This window comes from Hylobates moloch, unplaced genomic scaffold (assembly GCF_009828535.3).
Source record: "Hylobates moloch isolate HMO894 unplaced genomic scaffold, HMol_V3 SCAFFOLD_21, whole genome shotgun sequence".
Lineage (NCBI taxonomy): Eukaryota > Metazoa > Chordata > Mammalia > Primates > Hylobatidae > Hylobates > Hylobates moloch.
Window position 1 is genome coordinate 31,777,390 of NW_026652296.1, and position 26,329 is coordinate 31,803,718.

Sequence of the window (26,329 nt, forward strand, 5' to 3'; positions counted from 1 at the left end):
TCCAGACTGTCCATTCTCATAGGCCTTGCCACTTACAGGCACTCCAAGGAGAAAGGGTAGGACACACAGGCTGGAGGAGCCTTCGGAGATCCTGGTCCAGCCTCTCATTGCACAGTTCAGATAAATGACAGCCAAAGTTTCATAAACCCTGACCCTTGGCTACAGAAGACACCTCAGAGCGCCTTTGTCCTAACTTTCCCTTGAAAATTCCCTTCCCTATTGGAAGGTGAAGAACTAAGGCCTAGAGAGGTGAACAGACCTTTGTGTCATCAGGTTGGCAAGTGGCAAGGTGGGGCTTGTAACCTCGGTGTCTCCTTCTCTCTTTTAACTTTTATTATGGAAAAGTTCAGACCTATATAAAAGTAGAGAGAAAAACATAATGAACTCCTGTGTATGCATCACAAGCTTCAGCAATTGCCTCTTCAAGGCTGGTGTCATTTCATCTCCGACCCTCTCTTTCACAGATGATTTGATAAATCTTAGACATTACACATTTGTCATCATTTCACTTGTAAATATTTCCAAGTGTGTCCCTAAAAGACAATGGAACTCAGGTCTCGATTTCTAGTCCAGTGATCTTTCCAGGCTGCCTGTTGGTTGTGTCACTTAGATTAGAACCTCGCCTTAAATTGAATAAATGAATGAGTAAACTAACAGATGAACAAATAGCTAAATGAATGAAAGAAAAGAAATACTCTGTCTTTATTCTCTCCAAGAAGAAGTTAGTTGCTAAAGTTCTAAAGTGATCTTTTTGGCTGGGTGCGGTGGCTCACACCTGTAATCCCAGCACTTTGGGAGCTGATGTGGGTAGATCACTTGAGGTCAGCCTGAGCAACATGGTGAAACCTCGTCTCTATTAAAAATATAAAAACTAGCCGGGCATGGTGGCACGCATAATACCAGTTACTCAGGAGGCTGAGCCAGGAGAATTGCTTGAACCCGGGAGGCGAAGCTTGCAGTGAGCCAAGATCACACCACTGCACTCCAGCCTGGGCAACAGAGAGAGACTCTGCGTCAGAAAATAATAATAATAATAATAATAAAATAATTAAAAAATAATAATAAATAAATAAAATAAAATAAAAATAAATAAATAAATAAAGTGATCTTTTTGTAAGACCATACACCAAAAAAGAGTTTCAAACCATGGACTCCCAGGCAGACTGTGATAGCAGTGATAGCCTGTGAATTCTTACCTGCCAGAAGTCCTCTGCAAGCTGGATTTGTGCCCTGCCTTGCCACAGACAAGCTGTGCTGTCTGTTTCCCATGTCAGGCTGCCGCATAGGAATGACGTATGGATCAAGGACACTCAAACATGGCCTGTTTGGGAAAGCACCTCTAAACTCATAAACCACTCCATACCCCTAAGGGTTGGTTTACAATGACCATCCCCAAGTCACCTAGAAAGATAAAGAAAAGTTCAGTCATGGTCCTTGGCTTCCTTCCTCATCTCCCCACCTTGTCCTCTGAATTCTGCATGTCAGTCTCCCTAGGAAAGGCATTAGTGCTGACTCATTTTGGGGGGGGTGGTTTCTGCCCAGATCAATAGCAATGATGACAATGGTGTGCTTGCTGGGAATTGGAGCGGCACTTACACGGGTGGCCGGGACCCAAGGAACTGGAACGGCAGCGTGGAGATCCTCAAAAATTGGAAAAAATCTGGCTTCAGCCCAGTACGATATGGCCAGTGCTGGGTCTTTGCTGGGACCCTCAACACAGGTACCTTGGGTGTGGTGTGCCTTGGCTGGGTCAGTGGGTGGCAGTGGGCTATGCCAAGGTACCATCTCCACCACCTGAGTCTTCACACCCACCTTGACTTGCAGCGTTGCGGTCCTTGGGGATTCCTTCCCGGGTGATCACCAACTTCAACTCAGCTCATGACACAGACCGAAATCTCAGCGTGGATGTGTACTACGACCGCATGGGAAACCCCCTGGACAAGGGTAGTGATAGTGTATGGTAAGTATCTCATCTTTTCCCTGAACCTTGAGCACCGCATTTGAGTGGCTTCTCGCTCTCACCATCCTCCCGGGACCCAGGTCCAAACAGGAGTTGCAAGGCAAGTAACATGTCATCACAGGGTGTAGAATGGAAATGCTGGCAACGCTGATTACACATTTAGCAGCACCCAAGACACCTCTTCTCAGTGCTCTGCGGTCTGCTAGTCTGGTCTATCTTGCCGCCGTCAGACGAAGGATCTGATCCCAGTGAAAGACGGGGCCCCTAAATTCACTCTGAATTTATGGGATCCATTGGGCCTTATATGACTATAGAACATACAAGTTGAAACTATCACTTTTCCAGCAAGAAATATATGTTTGTTTCATTTCAGGTAATCCATATGACTTACAAACTTTCTTAAAGAGAATAAGAAAAGCAACATATCTTCTCTTAGCATATATATATATATATATATATATAAGCATATATATATAAGCATATATATAAAAGCATATATATAAGCATATACATACACATATATACATATATACACACACATATATACACATATATATACATATATATATATATATATATATATACCTGTTATATACCTTGTTTGACATCAAAAGTTCAGAGTTTATTCTGGATTCTGGATGAAAACAATTACTTTTTTTGAGATGGAGTTTCATTCTTGTTTCCCAGGCTGAAGTGCAATGGCACAATCTCGGCTCACTGCAACCTCAGGCTCCCAGGTTCAAGTGATTCTCCTGCCTCAGCCTCCCAAGTAGCTGAGATTACAGGCATGCACCACCATGCCCGGCAAGAGACGGGGTTTCACCATGTTGGTCAGGCTGGTCTTGAACTCCTGACCTCAGGCCACCCACCCGCCTCAGCTTCCCAAAGTGCTGGGATTACAGGCGTAAGCCACTGCACCCGGCCAAAATGTTTTATATATATTTGGGCATTTATATTCCTAACCATAAGTATGCCATGTGCACACTATCAATACACACACACATGCAATTTAGTGATAGGTGCCACTGGAAGTAGGTTATATGAAATGTGTAGACATATACCTGTAACTGCATAGAGCACTAGATAGATAGATATTATATAGATAAAAATAGATATTGTTACAACTGTTTAAGGTTATATCACATACCAAGTTATTACTGGATGGCAATTGGCAATGATGTCTATATCTGTATATACACAGAGATATCTATGTGTCTATATAAAGTACCCATCTATCTATTGTTTTGATCCATTTCAAAGGCTACACACACACATAATTGCTCACATGCATGTATATGGCTAGATAATCGTATGACAGATGTCATCTTATTTTCAGATGTTCAATTTTGAGATAGTCTACATAAAATATTTGTATTACTTATCATTCCCAGAATAAGTATATCTAACTTATCTGAAATGTGCTTAATGTAACTAAGGGTATAAAATGAAAGGAAAATTGATAATAATGGAAAACACCGTTAAAACAAATAAATGACAACTCCATGCCAACAACCGAATTGAGTAATAAAAGCATCCCTTCCCTTCTGAAGGAAAGTGAGGTTTATGTAACTCACCCCAGGGTCAATGGATTCTGGGGTTTTACTGGGGGAGAGAAAGCTTATTTAAGGAGTTTCTTTCTTGATCCGCACATAGACAACTTTCTCTCTAATGATATTGCTTACTTGTGGCCAGACTTTGTTTTCCAACTTCTCATGAATGAGTGTCTTTTATTTTCCCTGGGCTTCTTTGTTCTTGTGTCCAAAATCCCATCGCAACCAGCTCTGATCACTGGGGCTATGCCATTCCTAACTTTAGTTTCTTCTACAAAAGGAGATGGTTGGTGAGACAAGTTGGGGGTCCCCTCGGCATATCCTTTCTGTGATTATCCTGTACACTAGGAACTGCAGGGACGTGGAAAGCTTAAGTCTCAGTTCCTCCACTGAAAGTATTTTTATGGTGCTGTTAGGAGACAGGGGGTGGGGAAGCCACTAGTAGAGGCTAATTAGCAACACACCATGGTGTGTGATGCCCAGGCAAGTGATTCAGACAGGGATACCAGGAACTCGGAGGAAATTCTCAAGGAAGGCATCCTGAAAACAGGAAAATGAGACTTTTAAGCTAAATTTAGAATTATAACGCAGGTCTCCTGGTTAGTGATTCACACTGCCTCCCACATAAGCTTAACATCACCTTTGGGAGAAGTAGGAGCTGATGGAGACATTCCAGGGTGGCTCCATGGTCATTTCTGTGGCCTCATGGGAGGGGGCCAGGCGCAGAAGCTCTGACTGTTCCTGAGGATCTTGTCACCCCTCCCTTCCTCTCCCCTTTTCTGAACCTTCTCAGAAAGCCAAGGGAGCTGATAGTTATTCCCTACACCATTCCCTACAGCTGATGGTTGGGGGAGCCAGCCCTGGAGGGCATGAGGACAGGGACTCCCAAGCACTAGCTCCAGCCCTACTACCAAATTGCTGTGAGGCTTGCACAAGGCAATTTATCCTCCTGGTCCCAAGTTTCTTCATATGTGAAATATAAGGGTTGGTCTATGACTAGATGATTTCTTAAGTCCTTTGCCAGCTTAAATGTTTAAATTCTCGGGAGCTTCAGCCCACTCCACTTTCTATAAGAGAGCTAGCCCTCCCAAGGGAGCCCTGCTGTTCCTCCTTGAATCCCATGCAGGGGAGAGCTAAACCAAGAGCCAGTTTCTGCCTGGAGTGAAATTACTAAGCTATTATTATAAGGGCAACTGGAGTTTGGACAGAAAACCTCTGATATGAATCTTTGTATGTTGCCAAAAAGTGTTGAAAGCTTTAGAACTGTGCCCAGATTTGCCTAAAGTAATAGAATGTGAGAATCAAGGGAGATTAAGCATTAGAAGTGCTTAGTAATAGTAACAGCAACAACTAATAATTTGTTGAGCAATTGTTGTGTGCCAGGTACTGTTTTAAGTGCTTACATTTCGTCTTCACAAATGACGTAGGCATTGTTATTTTCATCCCCAATTTATTTTTTATGGATGAGAAAACAAAGGCCCCGAGAGAAGTAACTTGTCTAAGGGTAAACACTTGGAGACATGTAGACATTCTAAGCGCGTAACATTATGTAAGTTCCTTGCCTTTGCTGCACCTCAATTTCCCACTTGTAAAACAAAAGGCCAGATCAGGGGACCTCAGTGACATTTTCTAGGCCTTTCTTTTAATCAGATTCACAGCAGCCAGTGGGCTAAATTTTTTTCTAAGCCACTCTGCTCATGCCAATGGTTTGGCTTAACAGGTACACAGCTCCAGAGTATTCACTCTCTTCAGAGTGAAGACACTTTTCGGAGGAGCTTAGTTTGGGATGCTTCTTTGAGATGTCCTCCTTCGGGGCCACTGCAAAGGAAGTCTCTGGAACCTATTCAGCCACCGAGCAGCAGCCGAATGATTTGGAACAGTTTAGCCAAAGTTATCTTGACTTTTCTGGCTTGTTTTCATCATTCATTTGACTTGATCTCCCAATTTCTAGAGTCATAGATCTGACTCTATCTGTAGACTTTGCAGAACTCTGAGGTAGAAGGGGCCTAGAGACTGCCCAGCCCTGCCAGGGAGGTGGAGTCAGGCAGTGCCCCCAGCTGTCAGCACCCACACCTCAGCCAAGCCCCTGGCTCCTCATGCAATCTCTCCACGGCCTCTGCCTCTGAATACCTGCTTCCACTAATCCTGAACTGGCTCCTAGGCCCTTAGTGAGTAGGCGACAGAGAGTGGTTTCAGCCCAGAAACAACTCAATTCAGCAAACATGATTCCATGCACACCTGCACTGGATTCCGGGCACCAAGAAGAACAAGATGCAGGAACTGTGCTGGAGGAGGGTTTTTGTTTGTTTGTTTTGTTTTACAACTGGGCCTTAGAGACTGAATAGAGGAGTCTACAGCTGCATTAAAAGCTTGGCAATTATGGAGTAGCAATGAAATCAATGAATTATTTGCAAGATTCAGAGACAGCCCAGAGGTATGGTTGGCACTCTCTTGGAGTGTCAGGAAAGGCTTTTTTGGCAGAGGTAGTATCTGAAGAAACTTTGGGAGGACAAATGGGAGTTTACCTACAGAAGGGTGGGGTTTGGGGCCGCTTTCTAGGCAAGGTGTCCTAACTCTGTGAATTCAAAGGTAAGCATAGCTCAGTTGGTGTGTGTAGAGCAGTGGTTTCTAAACGTCAAAGACTGCTTGAGAATTAATTTGGGTGGGGAAAGATGAGAGCAGCGGAAATCTGCACTTTTTAATAAATGTCTCGGATAGTTCTGATGCCCACAGCCTGTCCTCTCCTGAGCTTATGTCCTGAAACCCTCAGGAAAGGAGTGGAGCCCGAGGTTGGGGGGTGGGAGACAGTGTGGCACACAACCAGAAACTCACGCCGGAATTTCCACATGGCGCCATTGGGCATTGGAAAGACGCACATCCCAAATATTTCTGTGTAACTGAAGTGGCTGGCTTTTGCATGAGGGAGGAACCAGGATGTAGTTGTTATCTGATCTGCCTTAAATTCCTGCCTTGCAAGCAAATATTAAAATACAGCTACTTATCAATTTTTTTTTTTAACCAGCCTGCCCTTCCCCTTGGGTGCTCTGCCAGGAGCAAATTGAATGTGAAACTTGGTGGTCTCATTCACTTTCTCATCCCTCCCTTGCCCCTTTCACCCACCTAGGACCATCTTCCCACACTCCCCTTGCCTTCTCCTTGGTGAGTTCTAACCGATCATGAAGGCCTGTTCAAAAAGACTTCCTGGGGTCCTGGAGATCTTTTTTTTTTTTTTTTTTTGAGACGGAGTCTCGCTCTTTCACCCAGGCTGGAGTGCGGTGGCGCGATCTCCGCTCACTGCAAGCTCCGCCTCCCGGGTTCAGGCCATTCTCCTGCCTCAGCCTCTTCGAGTAGCTGGGACTACAGGCGCCCGCCACCACGCCCGGCTAATTTTTTGTATTTTTAGTAGAGACGGGGTTTCACCATGGTCTCGATCTCCTGACCTCGTGATCCGCCCGCCTCGGCCTCCCAAAGTGCTGGGATTACAAGCGTGAGCCACCGCGCCCGGCCTGGAGATCATTTTTATGATGCCCTTTTAAAAATAATTATAGAAAAATTCAAAATACATAAAGAAATAAAAATCATTTATGATCTTATTCACATATCTTCAACACTTGGTAGTTTTCCGTTCATCTTTTCTCTATGAGTTATTGTTATTTATAGAATTCGGATGATACATTTTACAAGGCATGAGTAGAAGACAGAGCATGTAATAGATACATCCCACTTTTTCCCACACCTCGAAACCAACCACTTCACCATTAGTTTTAGTCATGTGTTTTTTACTAAACATTATATCATGAGCATTCTCCCTATGTCATTAAAAAATCGTCAAAAATAAGATCATTTCAAATACATCATAAATCCATCATATTCTATTATATGGAATGGAACCTATGTAAAATTAGGTTACATAAAATGGAACCTACTGTTAACCTGTTTCCCTTTTTTAACCCCAGCTGCCTGGATTCAAATCCCACTCTGCTTAATTTCTTCCTGTAAGACCTTCTCAAGTCACTTAACTTCCCTGAACCTCAGTTTCCAGAGTTGTTGAATGGGGAATAATAATTATTTCTGTCTTTTAGGGTGTTGTAAGGATTAAATAAGTTAATACATGCAATTAACACAGAACACAACTTTCTGTGTTAACACTGTGTTAGCTATGATCATCCAACTTACATATATTTTCTAATTATAGAAGTAATGAGTAATTCACATGATAGAAAATAAAAACATTACAGAAATAAGTAACATAAAACTTAGTTTGTATGCAATGTATACATAACACATACACCAAACTGTTAATGGTGGATACCTAAGAAAATAGAATTATTGGAGACTTTCTCCAATGTTTTATGTACAATTTTTTAACGAACGGCTTTATCATACATCTACGTATATACACATAAGTTTTTTTTCTTTTTCCTTTTTATTTCCATAGGTTTTGGGGGAACAGGTGGTATTTGGTTACATAAGTTCTTTAGTGGCAATTTGTGAGATTTTGTTGTACCCATCTCCTGAGCAGTATACACCGAACCCACTTTGTAGTCTTTTATCCCTCACCCCCTTCCCACCTTTTCTCCAAGTCCCCAAAGTCCATTGCATCATTCTTATGCCTTTGCATCCTCATAGCTTAGCCTTGACTTATGAGTGTGAACACACGATGTTTGGTCACACTGATTTTCTTATTTCATGATATCTCTTAGACATCTCTCCATGTAAGTACTAGATTGATTTTGCTTGTCCTTTTTGACAGCTGTTTGATATCCCATCCCATGGCTCTGCCACCATTTATCTGCCAATTCCCTTATTGATGAACTTTTGCTCCAACATTTTTGCTATTACAAACAATGCCTCGGTGGACACCTTTAGATATACATCTATGTGCACTTACGTGAGTTTTTCCATGGGAGAAATTCCTTGATGTGGACTTACTGGCTCAGTGAGTATGTAGATTTTTAAAGGTTTTTATACTCATCGCCAAATTGCTTTCCACAAAGGTCATAGCAATTTAAACTCCCACCAGTGGGGTATGACAGTGCTTGTTTTCCCACCTGGAAATGAGCACCACAATGAGTATCACCCTATGCTTTAATCTCTGTCAGTCTAATAGGTGTCATCTATGTATCTCTGTCATGTTATCTCTTTGTCATTTTAATTTTCTTTTAATAGTATTGAGGTTAAAACTATTTTCGTATGTTTGGTCGTTATTTGTATTTCTTATAAAAATTGCCTGCTTGTTGCTATTTATGGGCATGTTTTTCTTTTTCTATTTCTTATTTTTTCATCACTTAGTTCAAGGAAAGTATGCTTTCTCTTATCAATTTGTAAGTACATTACAATATTGATACAGTAAATCTCTAGCATGTATGTTGGATATGTTTTCTCTGCTTTATTGATTTTTTCAATCATTTGTCTCACTTTGCCTTCAAATTGGATAATTTCTAGCCGTCTATCTTCAAATTTATTGACTCTTTCCTCTGTCATCTCTATCCTGCTATTAAGTTTATTTATCATTTAATTTCAGATATTCGTCCTTTTTCCAGTTAAAATTTCCCATTGGGTTCTTTTTTCATATTTTCTATTTCTCTGCCCAAAGTTTATCTCTTTTCATTAATTATGAGCATATTTTCCTTTATTTCATTGAGCCTAGCTCTAGTAGCTGCTTTAGTCTTTGACAATTCCAGCATCTGGATTATTTTATGGTTGGTTTCTGTGGATTATCTTTTTCCTTGAGAATAAACCACATTTTCCTGGTTCTTTGTTTGTTGAGTAATTTTGGCTCATACCCCAGACGTTGGATGTGTCTGAATTCTGTTATCTTGTTTTAGCTGCTTATCTTGGGTGACTCAACATGCAAACTGTCTCCCTTGAGCAGGCAGTGGCTCTGCTCTCAGTTCAGGGCTTTTATCTCCAGCTGAACGGCTCATGGTCTGCCTCATCCATGCATGATTGAGGGTCACCTAGAGGTTTGGGCAGCTTCGTTGACTCTTTTCAGAATTCCCGCCTCACTCTCCAGCAACCCAGGTTGGTTCAGGCTATTCCTGGTTCCTCAGATTAGAAAGCTTTGGGCTGCCTGTTGAGTTCTTGTTCCACGTACTTAACCTCAACTGTGGCCTTTCCTTAGAGCAAACTCATAAAAAGTGCAGCTTCCTCTATGTTCTGATTCCTCTCCAAAATCATTGTGCTTTGTTCATGCTCAGGTGTCTTTTCTAGTTTTTCATTTTTTCACCACAGTTTATCATTATATGCAAAAGGATTCATCTGTTTTGAGCTTATCCTCCATACCAGAAACAGAGCTACAGGTTTTTTTGTTTGTTTGTTTGCATGTAACTTCAATATTTTTACATACTCAAATATATGAGTTTCTTTCTTTATGCCTTCTGAGATGGGTGGTCTGCTTAGAACTATCTTTTCCACCTCATGAGTATAGAAATATTTTTTCCGTGTTGACTAGAACTTGGATTTATGTCGAACTTATATTTTCTTCATGTTGAACTGAAAAGTGCCAAGACCAGTGTGACTGTAGTTTCCATGGGAGTGGAGAGGAGAGAAGAGGGCAGAATTGGGGGACAGAATGAGTAAGACCTTGGCTACCTGGCTGTGCCTGGTGAGGGGTGAGTGGTGACTGAGGCTTACAAATTGAGACACAAGATGAAGAACATTTGAGGACTGGCAGGTGTCATTCTTCAGTTCAGAGCTCAGCCAAGAGATGGTGTGGCTCTTAGGTAAGTCAGTCACTCCTGCAGCAACCCCATTCATTTTCGGCCCACACCGAGCACAGAAACATACCCCGCCAGGCATAGGGAGAAAGCTGTGTGGGTTTGCCCCTGGGTGGCTGGCTCCAATCTGGATTCGTTCTGCTCCTTAGAAAGGAGCATGCTGGTCAAGGCTTTGACTTGCGAGTTTGGCATACATGGGTCCACATTTTGAACCTGCCATTGTTACATGCTTAACTTCTCTGAGCCCAAGTTTCCCTTTTTATAAAATGGGCATAAAAATAGTACCCATTTCACAGTGCTGTGAGGATTTCCACGAGATGATGCTCACCAGGGCTTAGCATAACAGCTGTCACAGGGCAAACTCACTCGATGCACGTTGTCATGCTGCACTGTCGGGGCAAAGATGTGCTGTCTTGCCACTCATCTGCTGTGTGGTCTTGGGCAAGCGCTGCAATCTCTGGTTCTATCTGCAGGAATTTCCATGTCTGGAATGAAGGCTGGTTTGTGAGGTCTGACCTGGGCCCCTCGTACGGTGGATGGCAGGTGTTGGATGCTACCCCGCAGGAAAGAAGCCAAGGTAACTTCTCTGGGTGTTGTTCTAAGTCATGAGCCTCACAGTTATTTACAGTCGTGGACAGCAGCATAGGGAAGTAACTCCAAAGCCCTCTCCCTCTGGAATGCATGATGGGATTAAAACAAAAATAGTTTAAAAATAGATCTCCCCTGCTAATTTTGTTTGGCTCTGGCTGCTGTTTAAATGAGTGTCTGCCCTGCACCCACAATGGCCACTGTTGCTGCACAGAGCCTTGGCACAAGCCAGGTGAGCAGAGAGAGCAGCCTTCCTCTGCCAGTAATGATTTTCCTGCACCAACTGCAGCAGTCTCTCCTTCCCAGCACAGAAAATTTGTGGTTCCCTGTTGCCCTTGGGGTTTAGTTCACATTCTCCACTGGTCACCACCCACAGCAGCTCTCTCTGCCACACCAAGCTCCCCCTTAGGCAGGCTGCCTCTGCCATCCCCATCCCGGGCCTCTGCTTCCTCCTCTGGCCTCCCTCTGTCTCCTGCCCCATCAGGGGTTGGGTCCCAGGCTCTCCTGGAGCCTTTCCTCTTCCCTTCTCTGACCTCTAGAGCATGTCTTGTCTGTTACCCTCATTTTCAGTTGTTCTTTGAAACCTTAAAAAGTGATTTATGGGGCTGGGCATGGTGGCTCACACCTGTAATCTCAGCACTTTGGGAGGCCAAGGAGGGTGGATCACTTGAGATCAGGAGTTCGAGACCAGCCTGACCAACATGGTGACACCCCGTCTCTACTAAAAATACAAAATTAGCCGGGCATGATAGTACATGCCTGTAATCCCAGCTACTTGGGAGGCTGAGGTGGCAGAATTGCTGGAACTCAGGAAACGGAGGTTGCCGTGAGTTGAGATCATGCCATGGCACTCCGGCCTGGGAGACAGAGCAAGATTCCGTCTAAAAAAAAAAAAAGTGATTTATGAAGTAATACGTGCATGTATTTGAAAAAAATTCAAACTATTCTAAAAGGACTAACAATAAAAATTAAGTCTTACCCACCCCCAACCCCTAGCTCCTCTACCAGAATCAGTGCATGTTACTGGATTTGGGGGCTTGGAGGTAACTGAGACGTTTGCTAGGCCACTGTTTTCCGAAAGTTTCATTGCAACGCATTAGTGGTTATAAAATCTAGTTAGTGGGCTGTACCCATCATTTTAGGAAAAGAAAATGAAATGGAATGGAATGGAAAGCAGGGAAAAGAACATAAACTATGAAGGCTCATTAGATATAGTTAGACTAGGCTGGGGCACGGTGGCTCACGCCTGTAATCCCGGCACTTTGGGAGGCCGAGGTGTGTGGATCACGAGGTCAGGAGATTGAGACCATCCTGGCTAACATGGTGAAACCCCGTCTCTACTAAAATTACAAAAAAAAATTAGTCGGGCGTGGTGGCGGGCACCTGTAGTCCCAGATACTCAAGAGGCTGAGGCAGGAGAATGGCGTGAACCCGGGAGGCGGAGCTTGCAGTGAGCCGAGATTGTGCCACTGCACGCCAGACTGGGTGACAGAGCGAGACTGCATCTCAAAAAAAAAAAAAAAAAAAAAAAAAGATATAGTTAGACTAAAGACCATTGTCCTGTGAAACTTTTGTTTCTCTATCATATGTGTGCCAAGATGTCAAATGTATTTCTTTCTAGGGGTTGTGGTGAAAAAAGTTGAAAGTCATTGACATCTATTTGTCTACCTATCTAAGCTTCCTATGCTGAGTGCTAAGAAGAGGGAAGAAATGGTCAGGCTTGGGAGCTCAGAGGAACAAGAGGTCCCTGCAGGCTGCCTGTTCAGGGAAGTCTTCCTGGAATAGGAAGGTGATGAGCTTCTAGGCCAGAATGATTTGCAGAGGTAGAAAAGAAGTAGCCACCCTGAGCACAAGACAGCAAGACTTTCCTCTTTAGGAAACAGACCAAGGACAGTGGGTCAGCATGGATTAGGCACCCGGAATGTGGAATTGTGTAGTCTCATGTAGAGGTTGAGTTCGACCAGCAAGAGAATCATAGCCCAGGAGGGTGTCTGCGGAATGCCAAATGAGTGGGACACACAGTCAGGGGTGAAGGAATTTGGGCGGGGCAGAGGCAGGGGTTTGCAGTGGTCCTGGAAGGCCCTGGGGAATTGGGCGTTGGGCAGGCTGTGACCTTGGCATATATCCAGCCTCTGCATCTTGGCCTCCAGGGGTGTTCCAGTGCGGCCCCGCTTCAGTCATTGGCGTTCGAGAGGGTGATGTGCAGCTGAACTTCGACATGCCCTTTGTCTTTGCGGAGGTTAATGCCGACCGCATCACCTGGCTGTACGATGACACCACCGGCATACAGAGGAAGAATTCCGTGAACAGTCACACCATTGGCAGGTACATCAGCACCAAGGCGGTGGGCAGCAACGCTCGCATGGACGTCACAGACAAGTACAAGTACCCAGAAGGTAGGAGGGACGCTGGCAGGGCAGTGCCGCGAGAGGTTCTATTGTGGGAGGATGGCTCTGAGGCTGGAGAGGAGAAAAGGCCTCACCCTCCCCCGCACTGGCAGCCAGTTCTGCCTGAATGATGGGATTGCTCCCTAGCACCTAACACCCACCTCCCAGGACTGTTTCCAGAGGGAATAAAACCATTATGGGCAGCTGCTGTGCCAGTGCAAGTTTGCTGCAGGGCACAGGTGGCTGTCAACCCAGCCCATCTCCAGCTGTGTCTCTGTCTCAACTACACAGCTAGGGTGACGGCACCATGACTGAACATCACAGGGAGAGACACAGCCCCCATGAAAGGCCCCCAAGAGCTTTGGGAGAGATTTCTCCTTCAGTCTGCTCCCCTAGCCTCTGAGAAACTCAGGGAGAAAACCATCTGAACAAAGAAAGGGACAAAGAAACACCGAGACTTGGGCTCGCACTGTGCTCATTTGGAGGTCTCCCAAGAAGCCAGATGAGGTGTGATTACATGGTATGAATGCCTGAGCTCCTGAAATCTCAGGCATGCATACATTGCTCGTCCCCCTAAAGTCACTTTGGAAGGCCGGTTGCTGCGAGGCTGCCTCGACTCAATTACATTCACTGCCCAGAGTTTCTTTTGAAACCAGCAGCGCATCTCTTGGAGAATTCTCAATGATGGTAAAAGTTCTGCATTTGAAGACAAAGTTCATTTTTAGAAACAGCCAAAAGTAATTTAGTGCTTGCTCTTGCAGGCCACAGTCACTCCTTAATGGGGTCAACATTTCACTCTTTCTAAAATGCTTTGAAATTGTTCATTCCATTGATCCTCACAGTTGGTTCTGAGGGGTCAAGAAAAGCATCCTCGTAAAGGTGCACACAGTACCCCCCTAAAGTAAGCCCTGAATCTCTAAGTGACTGTTGGCTATTGGTGTTGGCCAAGTTTACAAAAAAGGAAAGCTGAGCGCAGGTGATGGGGTCTGACTTCAAGTCCAGGTGGGTGCCCCCCCAGGTGCTGGTATTTGTGAACATTTGGAGGCACAATTTTAGGGTTATGAGATTGGTGGCCTCAATTTGGCCCCAGTCTTCCTCTGCAGGTCATTCCCAGGACTGAGCTCAGATAGACCTTTGCTCAGTCAATAAACATATTCTGAGCCCCTACTGAGTGCCTGCTTCATGCTGGGCCTTGGGGATGCAACAGAGGACACTGTAGATGGGCTGGGGGTGTGGAGATGTAGGGCAAGTATTTTCAACAATGTTATGATGTAGAAACAAACACAGGGGGCCAGGGAGCAAAAACTCAGGGGCAGAAGGTGAACTCTAGCCCTACCAGCCATAACTGTGTGACCTCGAGCAAGTTTCCTCTGATCTCTGAGCCCTCGCTTCCTCACCCGAAGAATGAGAAGAACAGTGCCTGTCTTCAGCGGCATTTAAATGAGCTAAGGTATACAAAGTGCCAAGTGCAATGCCTGGCATATAGTCAAGACTTGATAAATAGCAGTGGTGATCTTTATCAATTTGAACCTCTATAGCCTCACTGGAACAATGACTTCCCAAGGTGACTATTTTGCAGGTGCTGCTTACATGGCTGTACGATCCTGTGGGGTTCCTCATCTTACCCTACACCTTAATCTCTGGCTGTCTCAGTCAAACCTCCTAAACAATGGAGAATGGGCAGGTCTGTTGTGGGGGCGGGGGAGGGGGTCCCTGCAGGACTCCTAGCAATGCCCCAGCCCTTACGTGACAGGACAGAGCACGCTGCCTGATGCTGCCCAGATCTTCTTACCTAATGATTCTAGCTTCTCTCTGAGGGCCCCAGGGAGGAAAAGCTCATAAAATAGGTTGCTAAGTATTGATGCAATAGCAACAGCAAAGGGAGAAAACAGCAGGAGGAAGCTTAGTCTTGAGTAAACCCAGCAGGTGACCTATATAGGCATTGAGGCTCCGAGCCTCATTGTGCAAACACACCTGCTTCAAGGTGGCAGGCACAGAAGGCTCAGATCCATGCACTGCCTTCAGCTCTGGGTTGGACTCACAACTGGAATAGAGGATGGGAAGGCATCAAAAGGAACCCAGCCCACCAGGAACTACCAGCTTAGGTAATCTGGCTGCCTGCCTCCTTTTTAGCAGGGTGTGTGGGAGGAAACTTAGACCAGGGGTCCAGACACCAGGGAACTGGCCCCCTCTCTGCCTCTGCGGATGACTGGCCCAGTCCATCTCAGAGTGGTCTGGACAAGTTGTGTCTCTTCTTAGGGCCTTAACTTGATAGGCATGGACGAGTCGGCCTCTGAAGTCTCTGCAAATCACATGTAATTTATGGGAAGGGGCTTGCTGTAGCATAAAATGCTTACAATAAGTCATCTGGGCCAGGTGCAGTGGCTCATGCCTGTAATCCCAGCACTTTGAGAGGCCAAGGTGAGCGGATCAGCTGAGGTCAGGAGTTTGAGACCAGCTTGGCCAGCATGGTGAAACCCTGTCTCTACCAAAAAGGCAAAAATTAGCTGGGCTTGGTGACGGGCGCCTGTAATCCCAGCTACTCGGGTGGCTGAAGCAGGAGAACGTCTTGAACCCAGGAGGTGGATGTTGCAGTGAGTTGAGATCATGCCACTGCACTCCAGCTTGGGTGACAGAGTGAGACCCTGCCACAAAAAAAAAAAAAAAAAAAAAGAGAGAGAGAAAAAAAAGAAAAAAAGAAAAGAAAGTAATCCAGTGCCTTAAGCATTTCACAGGTTGTTGGGGAAGGTGGGAGAACTAAGTGTGGTCTGCAGATGTCAACATGGTCACTCTTCCTTGTGTACCTCTGCCTGTGTCCCTGGAAGGTCAACACCTTCTCCTAGATCTATCTTCAGGTCAAGCCTTTTGGAACGGCTCAGTCAGCCCTGGCTCAGAGGCTTGCAGTCGGTTACTCAGCCCTGTGTGCCCTGAGAGCCATTTTCAGGTATATCCCTGTCATTCTCTGTGGGCTACTTATGCCATCACACTCAGCAGCACCCATGGCCTGAGTCAGAGTCAGAAAACCCATCTTTTTATCCAGCCCTTGCAGTTTTGAAAACTGACAATTTCAACTAGTCATAACTTGGAACCATACCAACCATGGGAAGTCCTTGTCAACCGGCACAGATCAAAATGTCACTCCTTGACTCTCAAAGCACCTTTAGAAACAAGGCAGAAGAACATGGTTTACCAAAAAAAAATTTTTTAATTAAGTCAGTTCTAAATCATCACCTTGTTTTTTGGCTTATGAATGTATTCTAATCTTTTTCAGCTCAGTTCTTATGATTTATTTTGAAATTATCTGTTTTTTAAGTCTCACAAAAGACATTTTATCAGAAAAAAAAATGAAATCTAACCTAATTAACACAAGCAAATGATCAAGCCACATAGTAAATGTGTGCAGGTGCTGATAAAGCTTTTCTACAGATTTTGGGAAATTTAGAGCTGATTGGAAAAGCGCCAGAGACCAACTGGTCTGTGAGTCTCTGGTTAAGACAGGCAAGCTGGAGACCTGCGAAAGTCGAATGCCTGCTAGGGCAGCAATGGAGCCAGCACCAGTCCTAGGCCACCTGTCCAGGCAGGGTACTGTCCTTTGCCCAGGTTGCCACCACATCCCTGGCGTGTTTCTGTCTTTTCCCACCACACAGGCTCTGACCAGGAAAGAAAAGTGTTCCAAAAGGCTTTGGGGAAACTTAGACCCAATGCGTCATTTGGCGCAACGTCTTCAATGGGTTTGGAAAGAGAGGAACAGGAGCCCAGCATCACCGGGAAATTGAAGGTGGCTGGCATGCTGGCAGTAGGCAAAGAAGTCAACCTGGTCCTACTGCTCAAAAACCTGAGCAGGGATACGAAGACAGTAACAGTGAACATGACAGCCTGGACCATCGTCTACAATGGCACGCTTGTACATGAAGTGTGGAAGGACTCTGCCACAATGTCCCTGGACCCTGAGGAAGGTAACGCATCCTGCAGTTGGAGGGGATCCATGAATCCGAGGTAGCCAACGGCCTTCTGGGGCTGCAGGGTGTCTGCCGGGCTCCAGGTTAGTCAGCTAACAATGGAGCAGCCAGCGGCCCCTGTGGTTAAGCCATGTCTTGATGCTTTGGAAGTTGCTGTCTCTATGAACAGAGTGATGCCAACCAAATGTCAGGGTGGTGCCAACCAAAATCCTTTTGTGCCCCTAGGGAGGAAGGAGGGAGGCTTTGGCAGGTCATAGCTATGGCACAATATCCCTTACAAGTATATACCACCTCACACAGTTTGACCTTCTAAAAAAAGGCAGATTTTCAGTATCCATCTTACAGAGGCAGAAAGTGAGGCTGGGAGAAATTCGTGACTTGCTTCAGAGATAAAGTGTCATAGATAGTGGTGGCAGTGCTGGGTCTTGGTCCTAGGTTTCCTGACACTGAGTCCAGAGCCACCCCCTGATTTCTATGTTGTATTATTCTTACCCACCTCACCCCCACGCCCACAACAAATCGCTTTTCAAATTTGACCTCAGGAGGGTAGCAATGACCACGGGGCCCTAAACCTTGGCCCATGGCTCTCCCACAGCTGCCACGGGGTGGGTGGACCTTCTGGAATCCTGACAACAGTGACAGGTTTTCTTAGAAGTCTGAGCATTTGGGAGGAACAGTGACTTCTTGCCCTTGGGTAGCAGGGATGGGAAGGGAACAAGGTGGAGCAGATAAAGGTTGTGTTGTGGAAGGATTAGAATGCAGGTGTGCCCACATTGGTAAAATCCTTCAAGCTGTTATGAAAAGTTTGGACTTACAAGCCAGATTAACAGGGCGGGGTGGTTATTTGCTTCACATAAGGAACTAATAGAAACTGATTAATTATACTGCCCGTCTTGAAAGAATTCTGTCTCCAGAGAAACTGAGAGGTGTCACACCTGTCAGAAAGCAACATCCCCTAGCAATCTGTCTTCTGGCAGAATTTTAGCAGAAATCTTTTCAATATCAGAAGCAACTGCCTGGCTGTTACTGACGTTAGAAACTCAAAGAAAGGGCTTTTTTTGTTTGTTTGTTTGTTTGTTTTTGTTTGTTTGTTTTGTTTTTAGACAGGGTCTTGCTCTGTCTGCCAGGCTGAAGTGATCATAGCTCACTGCAGCCTCAAACTCTGGGCTCAAGCAATCCTCCTGCCTCAGCCTCCCAAGTAGCTGTAGTCCCAAGTAACTAGGACAATAGGCATGCCATTATGCCCAGCTAACTTTTAAAGTTTTTTGTAGAGATAGGGTCTCACTATGTTGCCCAGGCTGGTCTCAAACTCCTGGCCTCAAGCAATTTTCCCGCCTTGGCTTCCCAAAGTGCTGGGATTATAGGCATAAGCCACCATGCCTGGCCAAAAAAGCTAATTTTGGAAGTCAAAAAAAATTCATGGGATGGGAATGGTTAAAAAAAAAAAAAACCCTTTTGCAGAATGGAATGGAAAAGAGAGATAAGGCAGGTGTAATGGTCTTAGAGTCTGGTCATCTGCCAAGTAGTTGCTAGATGACCCTGGTTAAGTCTCCCTCCCTTTCTGAACCCCGGTGGTCACTGATGGCGAGGGTTGGACCAGCTGATGCAAGGGCCTGTCCTCTCCACATTTGGGGCAGGGATGGCAAATTCCTCCAGTGCTAAAAGCAGAGGCAGCTTCCTCCTCACAGTCTTACCTGCAAGAATATGTAATACTGTGGGTGCTGGGGCACCCCCAGGCCACCCAGCATGACAGCCTGAGGGAAGGGAACACCTAAGCCCATCAGGGTAGGAAGAGGGCCCTGCGGCCCCCAGGGTCAGAAGAGAGGACTTAAAGCATGGGGAAGGAGCCAGATGCATGGAGAGAAGCCAGGGGAGACATTTCCATCTGGGGGAACCATGTGAGTCAATACATGGGGGCAAAAAGGCGCCTGTTTTGTCTGCAGAACAAGAAGTGTGGAAGGTTCTTTTAAGGAACAGGTGATGCAGGGCCAGGCTGAGGGGTCTGAACTTTATCTAAGGCAATGAGGAGCCATGGAAGATTTTTGAAGTGACATGTGACAGGGAAGAATAGCGATTTAGAAAACAAAACAAAACAAAATCAGCCTTCTAAAGCTTTGTCTGGCTGGTGTGTGGATGATTTAGAAGCAGGAGAGACCAGAGGAATGAAGGGGATGCTGTGGCAGTAGAACCCCAGGCTATTAGATGACGGGGAGGATCCTAAGCGTTTGTTTAGCCAATACCCTGGCTTCCCTTCCTACCTATTATTGTGTTGCTGTCATGATTGCTACTGTTGTTGGCAATCAGGTGGCATCTGTATTCTTCCACTGCTCCTCAGAAGGACACTTGTGGCTGGGCACAGTGCTCAAGCCTGTAATCCCAACACTTTGGGAGGCCAAGGCGGGAGGATCACTTGAGCCCAGGAGTTTGAGACCAGCCCAGGCAACATAGAGAGACCCCATCTCTACAAATAATTTAAAAAAAAAAAAAAAAAAAAAAAAGGACACATGCCCTCCAACATTTTTCAGGGTGGGGAGGAAGCAGCGGTATCTTTAGCCCCTGTGAGCCCATCCTCCTGGGAATCTGCCCAGCCAGAGAGAGTCCTGGGGCCTCCTTGCCCCCTGCTCTGGAGCCCACCCTGACCGGGGGACGCTTCCCACAGGACCTGGCCCAAGGAGGGCTCAGTCAAGCCCGGGGCTGCAGATCCTCCCACCAGCTCACCCTGCGTTGGCTTGGCGTCTGTTCTGAGGAAGGTTCAGAAGCCATCCCCACTCCCCCTCACTCGGATCTCCTGGCTTCTCCTTCCAGAGGCAGAGCATCCCGTAAAGATCTCGTACGCTCAGTATGAGAAGTACCTGAAGTCAGACAACATGATCCGGATCACAGCCGTGTGCAAGGTCCCAGATGAGTCTGAGGTGGTGGTGGAGCGGGACGTCATCCTGGACAACCCCACCTTGACCCTGGAGGTAATGGGGTTCCCCATCCTGTGGGAAGGGGTTCTGCCCCCAGCCAGCCCAGCCTCCAGGAGCCCCACCGTCCCTGTGAGCCACAGCTCTCTCAGACGGCAAAGGAGAGTTTTTTTCTTGCTGGGAGGGGCGGAGAACTGGGCCCGGCTTGGGTCCAGCCTCTGCCAAATAGCCAAGAGCTCCCACTCAGGCCCGTGTTCCTGCTCCCTGTCTGGTGAGATAAACGCGTGCATTTGCCTGGCTGCTTCTTGGACTCTAGTTCAGAACCAGTGGGGGCATCAGCTGAGGAGGGGTCTGGAGGGACTCTTTTCAGCTCATTCCCCTCTCACTCAGCTACTGAGCATCTGCTGTGTTCTGGGCCATGCCAGGCTTGAGAATCACAGAAAGGCACAGGTGTGGGTCTCACACACAGCCAGCTGGCGTGTCAGGGCCACAGCCCAGTCCCCTGTCATGGACAGATCAGAAACAGGCCTGAGCCACAGCATCTCTCCACTGTCTAGACCCTGGAGTTACAGAATCGTGGACTCTTAGGAGCCTAGTCACATACTCCTATACTCTCATTTCACACAAGTAAACCAAGGCCCAGAGAGAAGGGAACAGCTGGCTACCGCCAGAGTCAAGGCTAGGCCTCAGACCCTGGGACTCCCAGCCCATGCCCCTCCAAGGCGTCCTGGTACATCACCAGCCAGCAACAGCATCTTCAAAGTGGCTGAGAACAAAGACCCCTCTTTCTCTGCTCATAGGGCTTCCTTTACTTTGCAGCATTCACCCCCGGGCTCCCTCTCAGGAGCCCAGGAAGGTGGGGCTTGCAGGTCTGTGGGAGGCCCCTCGTGCCACTCTGTCTCTTCCTCAGCACTGGTAGGAGCACCTGTGTGGACTCCAAGCCTGTCCCTCACCCTGTAGCCCCTGTGACTGATCCCCACAGCCCAGGGTGGAGGGTGCTGGAACCAGGGAGTATAGGTCTGAAGGGTAAAAGGCTGGACAAGGACAGGAAGACAAATGGACAGAGAAAATGAGGTTTTCCCTTGGGGCCCAATCAAGAGCCTCGCAGGCCAGGCCCTGCCCTCTTTCACTTGCTGTACCCACCGTCTGCCCCAGTTGTCCAGATAGAAATTGCCTTTCCCTGTACAATCACAATGCCACAGGTTTCCCAAGCCCCAGAAACCAGGAGGAGCCAGATAATCATGGCTGCCCTGGCCCACCCCTCCTTAAGCTGTAAGCTGGCTGCAGGGGTTCCTGACCTCAGAGAGGGCAGGGGGATCTAGGGTGCTGGCTCTGATGCGGGGCCTGTTTCTCCCACACAGCTGGCCTGCAGTTGCACCCTTTGACTGTCCTGGTTAGTTTGGACTGTGCTTCAGGATGGGGGAGTTGGTCCCCTACCTTACGGGCTAGAGGGCCAGTGACTGGGCAGCCAGTCTGGGGGCTGAGATGGGCAGTCGTTCACGCCTTGGGCCATGTAACCAAATGGATCTGGCATTGAATCTAAACCCCTCCATTGATCAGTGGTGACACTGAGCAGGTCCCTTAATCTGAGTCTTAGTTGCTCCAACTCTGTCACTGGGACAATAAATTACTTCCCTTGCAGAGTGTCATTTCCTCAGGGAAGCCTTTCCTGACCTCCCAAACTGGTCTCAGTTATACACCCTCAGAACATTCTGTCCTTTTCCTTCAAGGCATTTGTCCAAGCCGGAATACTATCTTTCTTTGTGCAATTATTTGGTTGTGAATCCCTACCCAACCGTAAACTCCACGAGGGCAGGCATTACCTCTGTTCTGAGTTCATCGCTGTCTCCCTTAGCACAATGTCTTAGTGGATAGCCACTATTTGTAAAAGAGAAATAGCCCCTTCCTCGGGGCAGGACTGGAACAGAGCCCCTTGGCTCTGGACTTGCATTCTTCCCTGCACAGGAAAGTCAGTCCAGGCTTGTGCCCTGCATGTGACAGCCTCTCCTGCTTCATAAGACATTTCTGAGAAACACTCCCCATCTCTCTAGACATGGTGGACAGCAGAGTGCCCATTCCAGCTCCTGAGGCTAGAAAATGATACTGGGTGGCTGCCAGTTCAGTTATGAAAACATTCTGTACTAAAGTGATCAGTGTTTAAAAGAAGTTAGTTTTTGGCCAGGCACGGTGGCTCACTCTTGTAATCCCAGCACTTTGGGAAGCCGAGACGGGTGGAGCACTTGAGGTCAGGAGTTCGAGACCAGCCTGACCAACATGGTGAAACCCCGTCTCTATTAAAAATATAAAAAATTAGCCAGGCATGGTAGCAGGCACCTGTAATCCCAGCTACTTGGGAGGCTGAGGCAGGAGAATTGCTTGAACCCGAGAGGCAGAGGTTGCAGTGAGCCGAGACTGCACTCCAGCCTGGCTAACAGAGTGAGACTCTGTCAAAAAAAAAAAAAAAAAATTAGTGTTTTTCCCCAATATATTCCCCATTATATTACCTTATCCAATGTCCTCAAACCTTCTTCCAGCGTTATCTTTTATTCAACACTTTTGCTATACATCTTCCAGATTTCCATGGCAAGTCTACTTATCTTTAAGATACTACAATATCTTTAGAAAGGAAATCAGAATATATACGGGCTAGAAATGTGCCATCACTGACTCTTTTTAAAAATTTAATCTTTTTAAATGACTCCTGATCTTCCTTCTTCGAGGCACATTCTTTCCTCCACCTAAGCCTTCAGAAAATCAAGACATTCTTGCCTCTGTTGAACGGATCAATGCATAGCTCACTCAGAGCAGAGCACGGATTTTTAAACTGGAGAAGGTGATCTGTATGCAAAGATAATAATTTGGGTAAAACCCTATTATCTAACCTGGTACTGACTGGCAATTAGCACTGAGGACCTTAGACCACAAAACCAAGCCAAAAGCAATCTGAACATTGTTTCCAAAGAGTGATGTCCTCCCAATTGATCCATCATCTGTGACAAGCAAACTCAGGTTTTTGGTGGCTTTTATCCTTTCCTCTGGGTACATTTACATATTTGGGTCAATAGGAGAGAGTGGTAAGGGGCATTAAAATAAAGAAAAAAAGCATGGAAATCTCAAATTAAATATCACCATGAAAAATGTGGCAACATCTGTATAGCTTTGTTATAACCCAATAGCATAAAATTATGCTGCACTCTTCAAATTATGTCATACACTTAAATGAGTTTCATGGAAGAAATGAAAATATAGACCATGATGTCTAAAATGCTTCAGTTATTCACAAATTACTGGGAGGTATTGCAGACCTATCAGAAACAGCAAAGGCTTTAGATCCAGCCGGGCTCTGCTGTTTCCTTGTGCGTGAATGTTCCAGGTTATTGAATCAGCCTGAACCTCAGCTCTGTCACTGTAAAATGGTTGCTCTAAGGATTAGTGACAAGAAAAACAAAACACAACCACAACAACGAAAACAACAAAAAACCCAGCAACCTCCAGTCATCCTCAAAAGAAGAAGAAATCCAATAGCCATAAAATTTCAATTTCTATGTCCAAAATGCTTTCTTCCCCATCCTTGATCTCATTTGGCCCCTTCTGGGAGGGGAGAGATGATTGTCCTTCTTTATCAGATGAGGAAGTTGAGGCGCAAAGAGATGACTTGTCTACCCAGAATGAATTACGGCTGTTTCTTGGCAGAAACACAACAGCTTTCATCTTTTGGTCTGAAAAAATAGTCCAAATTGCTTTTCTGACCCCAGACCCAGCCTTCACCTGTTCTGATCCCTGAGCAAGGACAGCGTGGTATTAGAGCTCCGCTCAGACTATAAATGGTGCACAGGGAAGCTCTGGGCTCTAGAAGTTTAGAAGGACATTGGTAGACTGGGGTGTCAGCAGAGGACAGTAGCCTGGGTTGAGCTGAGGGGACCCAACCCCTGGAAAAAGAGTTAAAGGAGCTACAGTGTGAGCCAGGGTGTGAGCAGCTGCAGGGCCTGGGGCTGCCCTTTTCAACACCTGTGGGGCCTCCCAGAGACAGAGGTTCAAGCTTTAAGGGAAGAAACAGGACCCATAAGCAGGAAAGCCAAGGAAAGTAATATTAAATCCAGCATGTGGCTGGGCACAGTGACTCACATCTGTAATCCCAGTGCTTTAGGAGGCCAAGGCGGGAGGATCACTTGAGGCCAGGAGTTCGAGGCGAGCCTGGACAACATAGCAAGACCCTGTCCCTGCAAAAAACAAATTCAGCATGAGAAATGTCCTGACCCTCACAGAGCCCACAGTGGGGTTGGGCTGTCCTGGGAAGCAGGGGCTGAACTGGAGTCGGGTCAGGGAAGTCACAGTGTTGTTGGCTGCTGCAGGGGGCCCCTTACCCCTCGAAGCTGAGGTTCTCATCCACAGCACAGGATAATGTCCTAGGACCATCCTGTGTATTGGGGGGCAGGGGGCGTCAGACACAATGTGTCTGGCACCTAGGAGGGCTAAATGATCTCCCCTTCTTCGTCCTCAGTGACATCACCCCCTGCACTCAGTCACCCTTCCCAGCCCCCACCAAGGTGCAGGTAGGGGCTGAGCAGCTGGAGTCCTGACTCGGCATCCCCTCTCCTCCATAGGTGCTGGACGAGGCTCGTGTGCAGAAGCCTGTGAACGTGCAGATGCTCTTCTCCAATCCACTGGATGAGCCGGTGAGGGACTGCGTGCTGATGGTGGAGGGAAGCGGCCTGCTGTTGGGTAACCTGAAGATCGAGTGAGTCCTGAGCCTGAGTGGCCGGTGCGGGAGGGCAGGAGGGGGCAGGGGGGCCCTCCAGATCCCCTGGGTGGGACAGACAGAGCTCCCTCTGACCTTGGGTTCTTTACTCTTTTGGGGGTCTTGGAACTCCAGAATCTGCTTTTGCATTTGGTTTGGGGGTTCACGAAACTTGAACTCCTGAGAAGTCCAGGTCACCAGAGCTAAGAGCTGGCCTTCAGGGCTTAGAATATTTGGGAGATCATGGGACCCCCCTCCCGCTTCCCCTGCTGAAGTGTCCCAGGGCTGGAGGGGCCCCGTAACCCAGAGAGACAGCTAGAGGGAGCTAAAGTAGCAGTGGCCTTGCCCAGTCTCCATCAGAACAGGACAAGAGGTCGCAGAAGGCCTGTCCAGCCCAAGGTCCATGTGTCTCATATCAATACTGATCTGTGCCCTCCCCATCAGCGTGCCGACCCTACGGCCCAAGGAGCGGTCCCGGGTCCGTTTTGAGATCCTGCCCACCCGGAGTGGCACCAAGCAACTGCTCGCCGACTTCTCCTGCAACAAGTTCCATGCAATCAAGGCCATGCTGTCCATCGACGTAGCCGAATGAAGGGCCCTGGTGGCCTCCCGTACAAACTTGGATAACACGGAGCAGGGAGAGCTCACCGAGGAATGAACCCCCTGCCCATGCTGTGCAGCCTGGGAAACCCTCTCCATCTCCCAAGGCTGCCAGACATGGACCTCCAGGCTCCTCCAGCACATCCCCCTCCCCTCTCCCGCAGGTTGGGGCTGGGTCCACCCTGTCCTGTGACTCGATCACTTTTGCACATTCCCTGGCTGCTTCTTCCCAGGGCTGCCTGCTCTGTGAGCCCCACAGCCCTGCTCATCCCTCACGCCCTTCAATGCTGCAGGATGGACTGGCCCCTGACCCAGGGACTCTCCAAACAGGATACAGGAGAGAAGCTGGTCTAGACTGTTTGCTGATCCCCAACCTGCACGGGGCATTCCTGCTTCTCTCTCAGGCCACCACAGAGGACAGGGGATGGTTAGCCACCTGCCCCAGCACTCACACCCTAACTCAAAATAAATGTTAAGTAAGTGTGATCACACAGCACCGACTCTACCTGACTGCTGTTGCACCTAAGGTGGTGAAGGAGAGAGGAGGCTGTGGCCGTGACTTTCTGGAGCAGGGAATAAATTTGAGGAGGCCACATTCTCTGTGTTTCAATGTCCGAAGGGAGTGGGCTTGATCTGCAAGGCTGTAGGTGCAAAAATAGGGAAACATTTCAAGCCAGTTTAGGAAAACTTTCTAACATTATGTCCAAAAATAGATGAGGCTGCCTTGGGAGGTAGCTCCTGGTCACAGAAGGCTTCAAACATTCTCTGTGTGGCTGGGCAAACTTTTCAGGCGTCTCTACGTGCATCAGAGTGAGAGGGGACTTCACAGTTTTTGCTGGAACCCTCTAGCAGAGCTGGTTCCGGGGGTGGCCCAGCCTCTGCTCACACAGGGCTCCACACTCCTCTTATGGCCAGAAGCAAA

General features: G+C 47.1%; 1 protein-coding gene across 1 annotated transcript in view; it reads left to right on the forward strand.

Annotated features, from left to right (window-relative positions):
* The window catches only part of TGM3 (transglutaminase 3), a 46,096-nt gene extending 20,196 nt beyond the window's left edge, over nucleotides 1-25,900 (forward strand). The window contains exons 6-13 of the mRNA XM_032142996.2: nucleotides 1,543-1,720; nucleotides 1,825-1,960; nucleotides 10,703-10,806; nucleotides 12,968-13,213; nucleotides 16,852-17,160; nucleotides 19,969-20,126; nucleotides 24,674-24,807; nucleotides 25,252-25,900. Coding sequence (XP_031998887.1) covers nucleotides 1,543-1,720; nucleotides 1,825-1,960; nucleotides 10,703-10,806; nucleotides 12,968-13,213; nucleotides 16,852-17,160; nucleotides 19,969-20,126; nucleotides 24,674-24,807; nucleotides 25,252-25,399 — 1,413 coding nt within the window. The 3' untranslated portion in view covers nucleotides 25,400-25,900. The remainder of the gene's footprint in view (nucleotides 1-1,542; nucleotides 1,721-1,824; nucleotides 1,961-10,702; nucleotides 10,807-12,967; nucleotides 13,214-16,851; nucleotides 17,161-19,968; nucleotides 20,127-24,673; nucleotides 24,808-25,251) is intronic.
* Nucleotides 25,901-26,329: the final 429 nt, after the last annotated feature.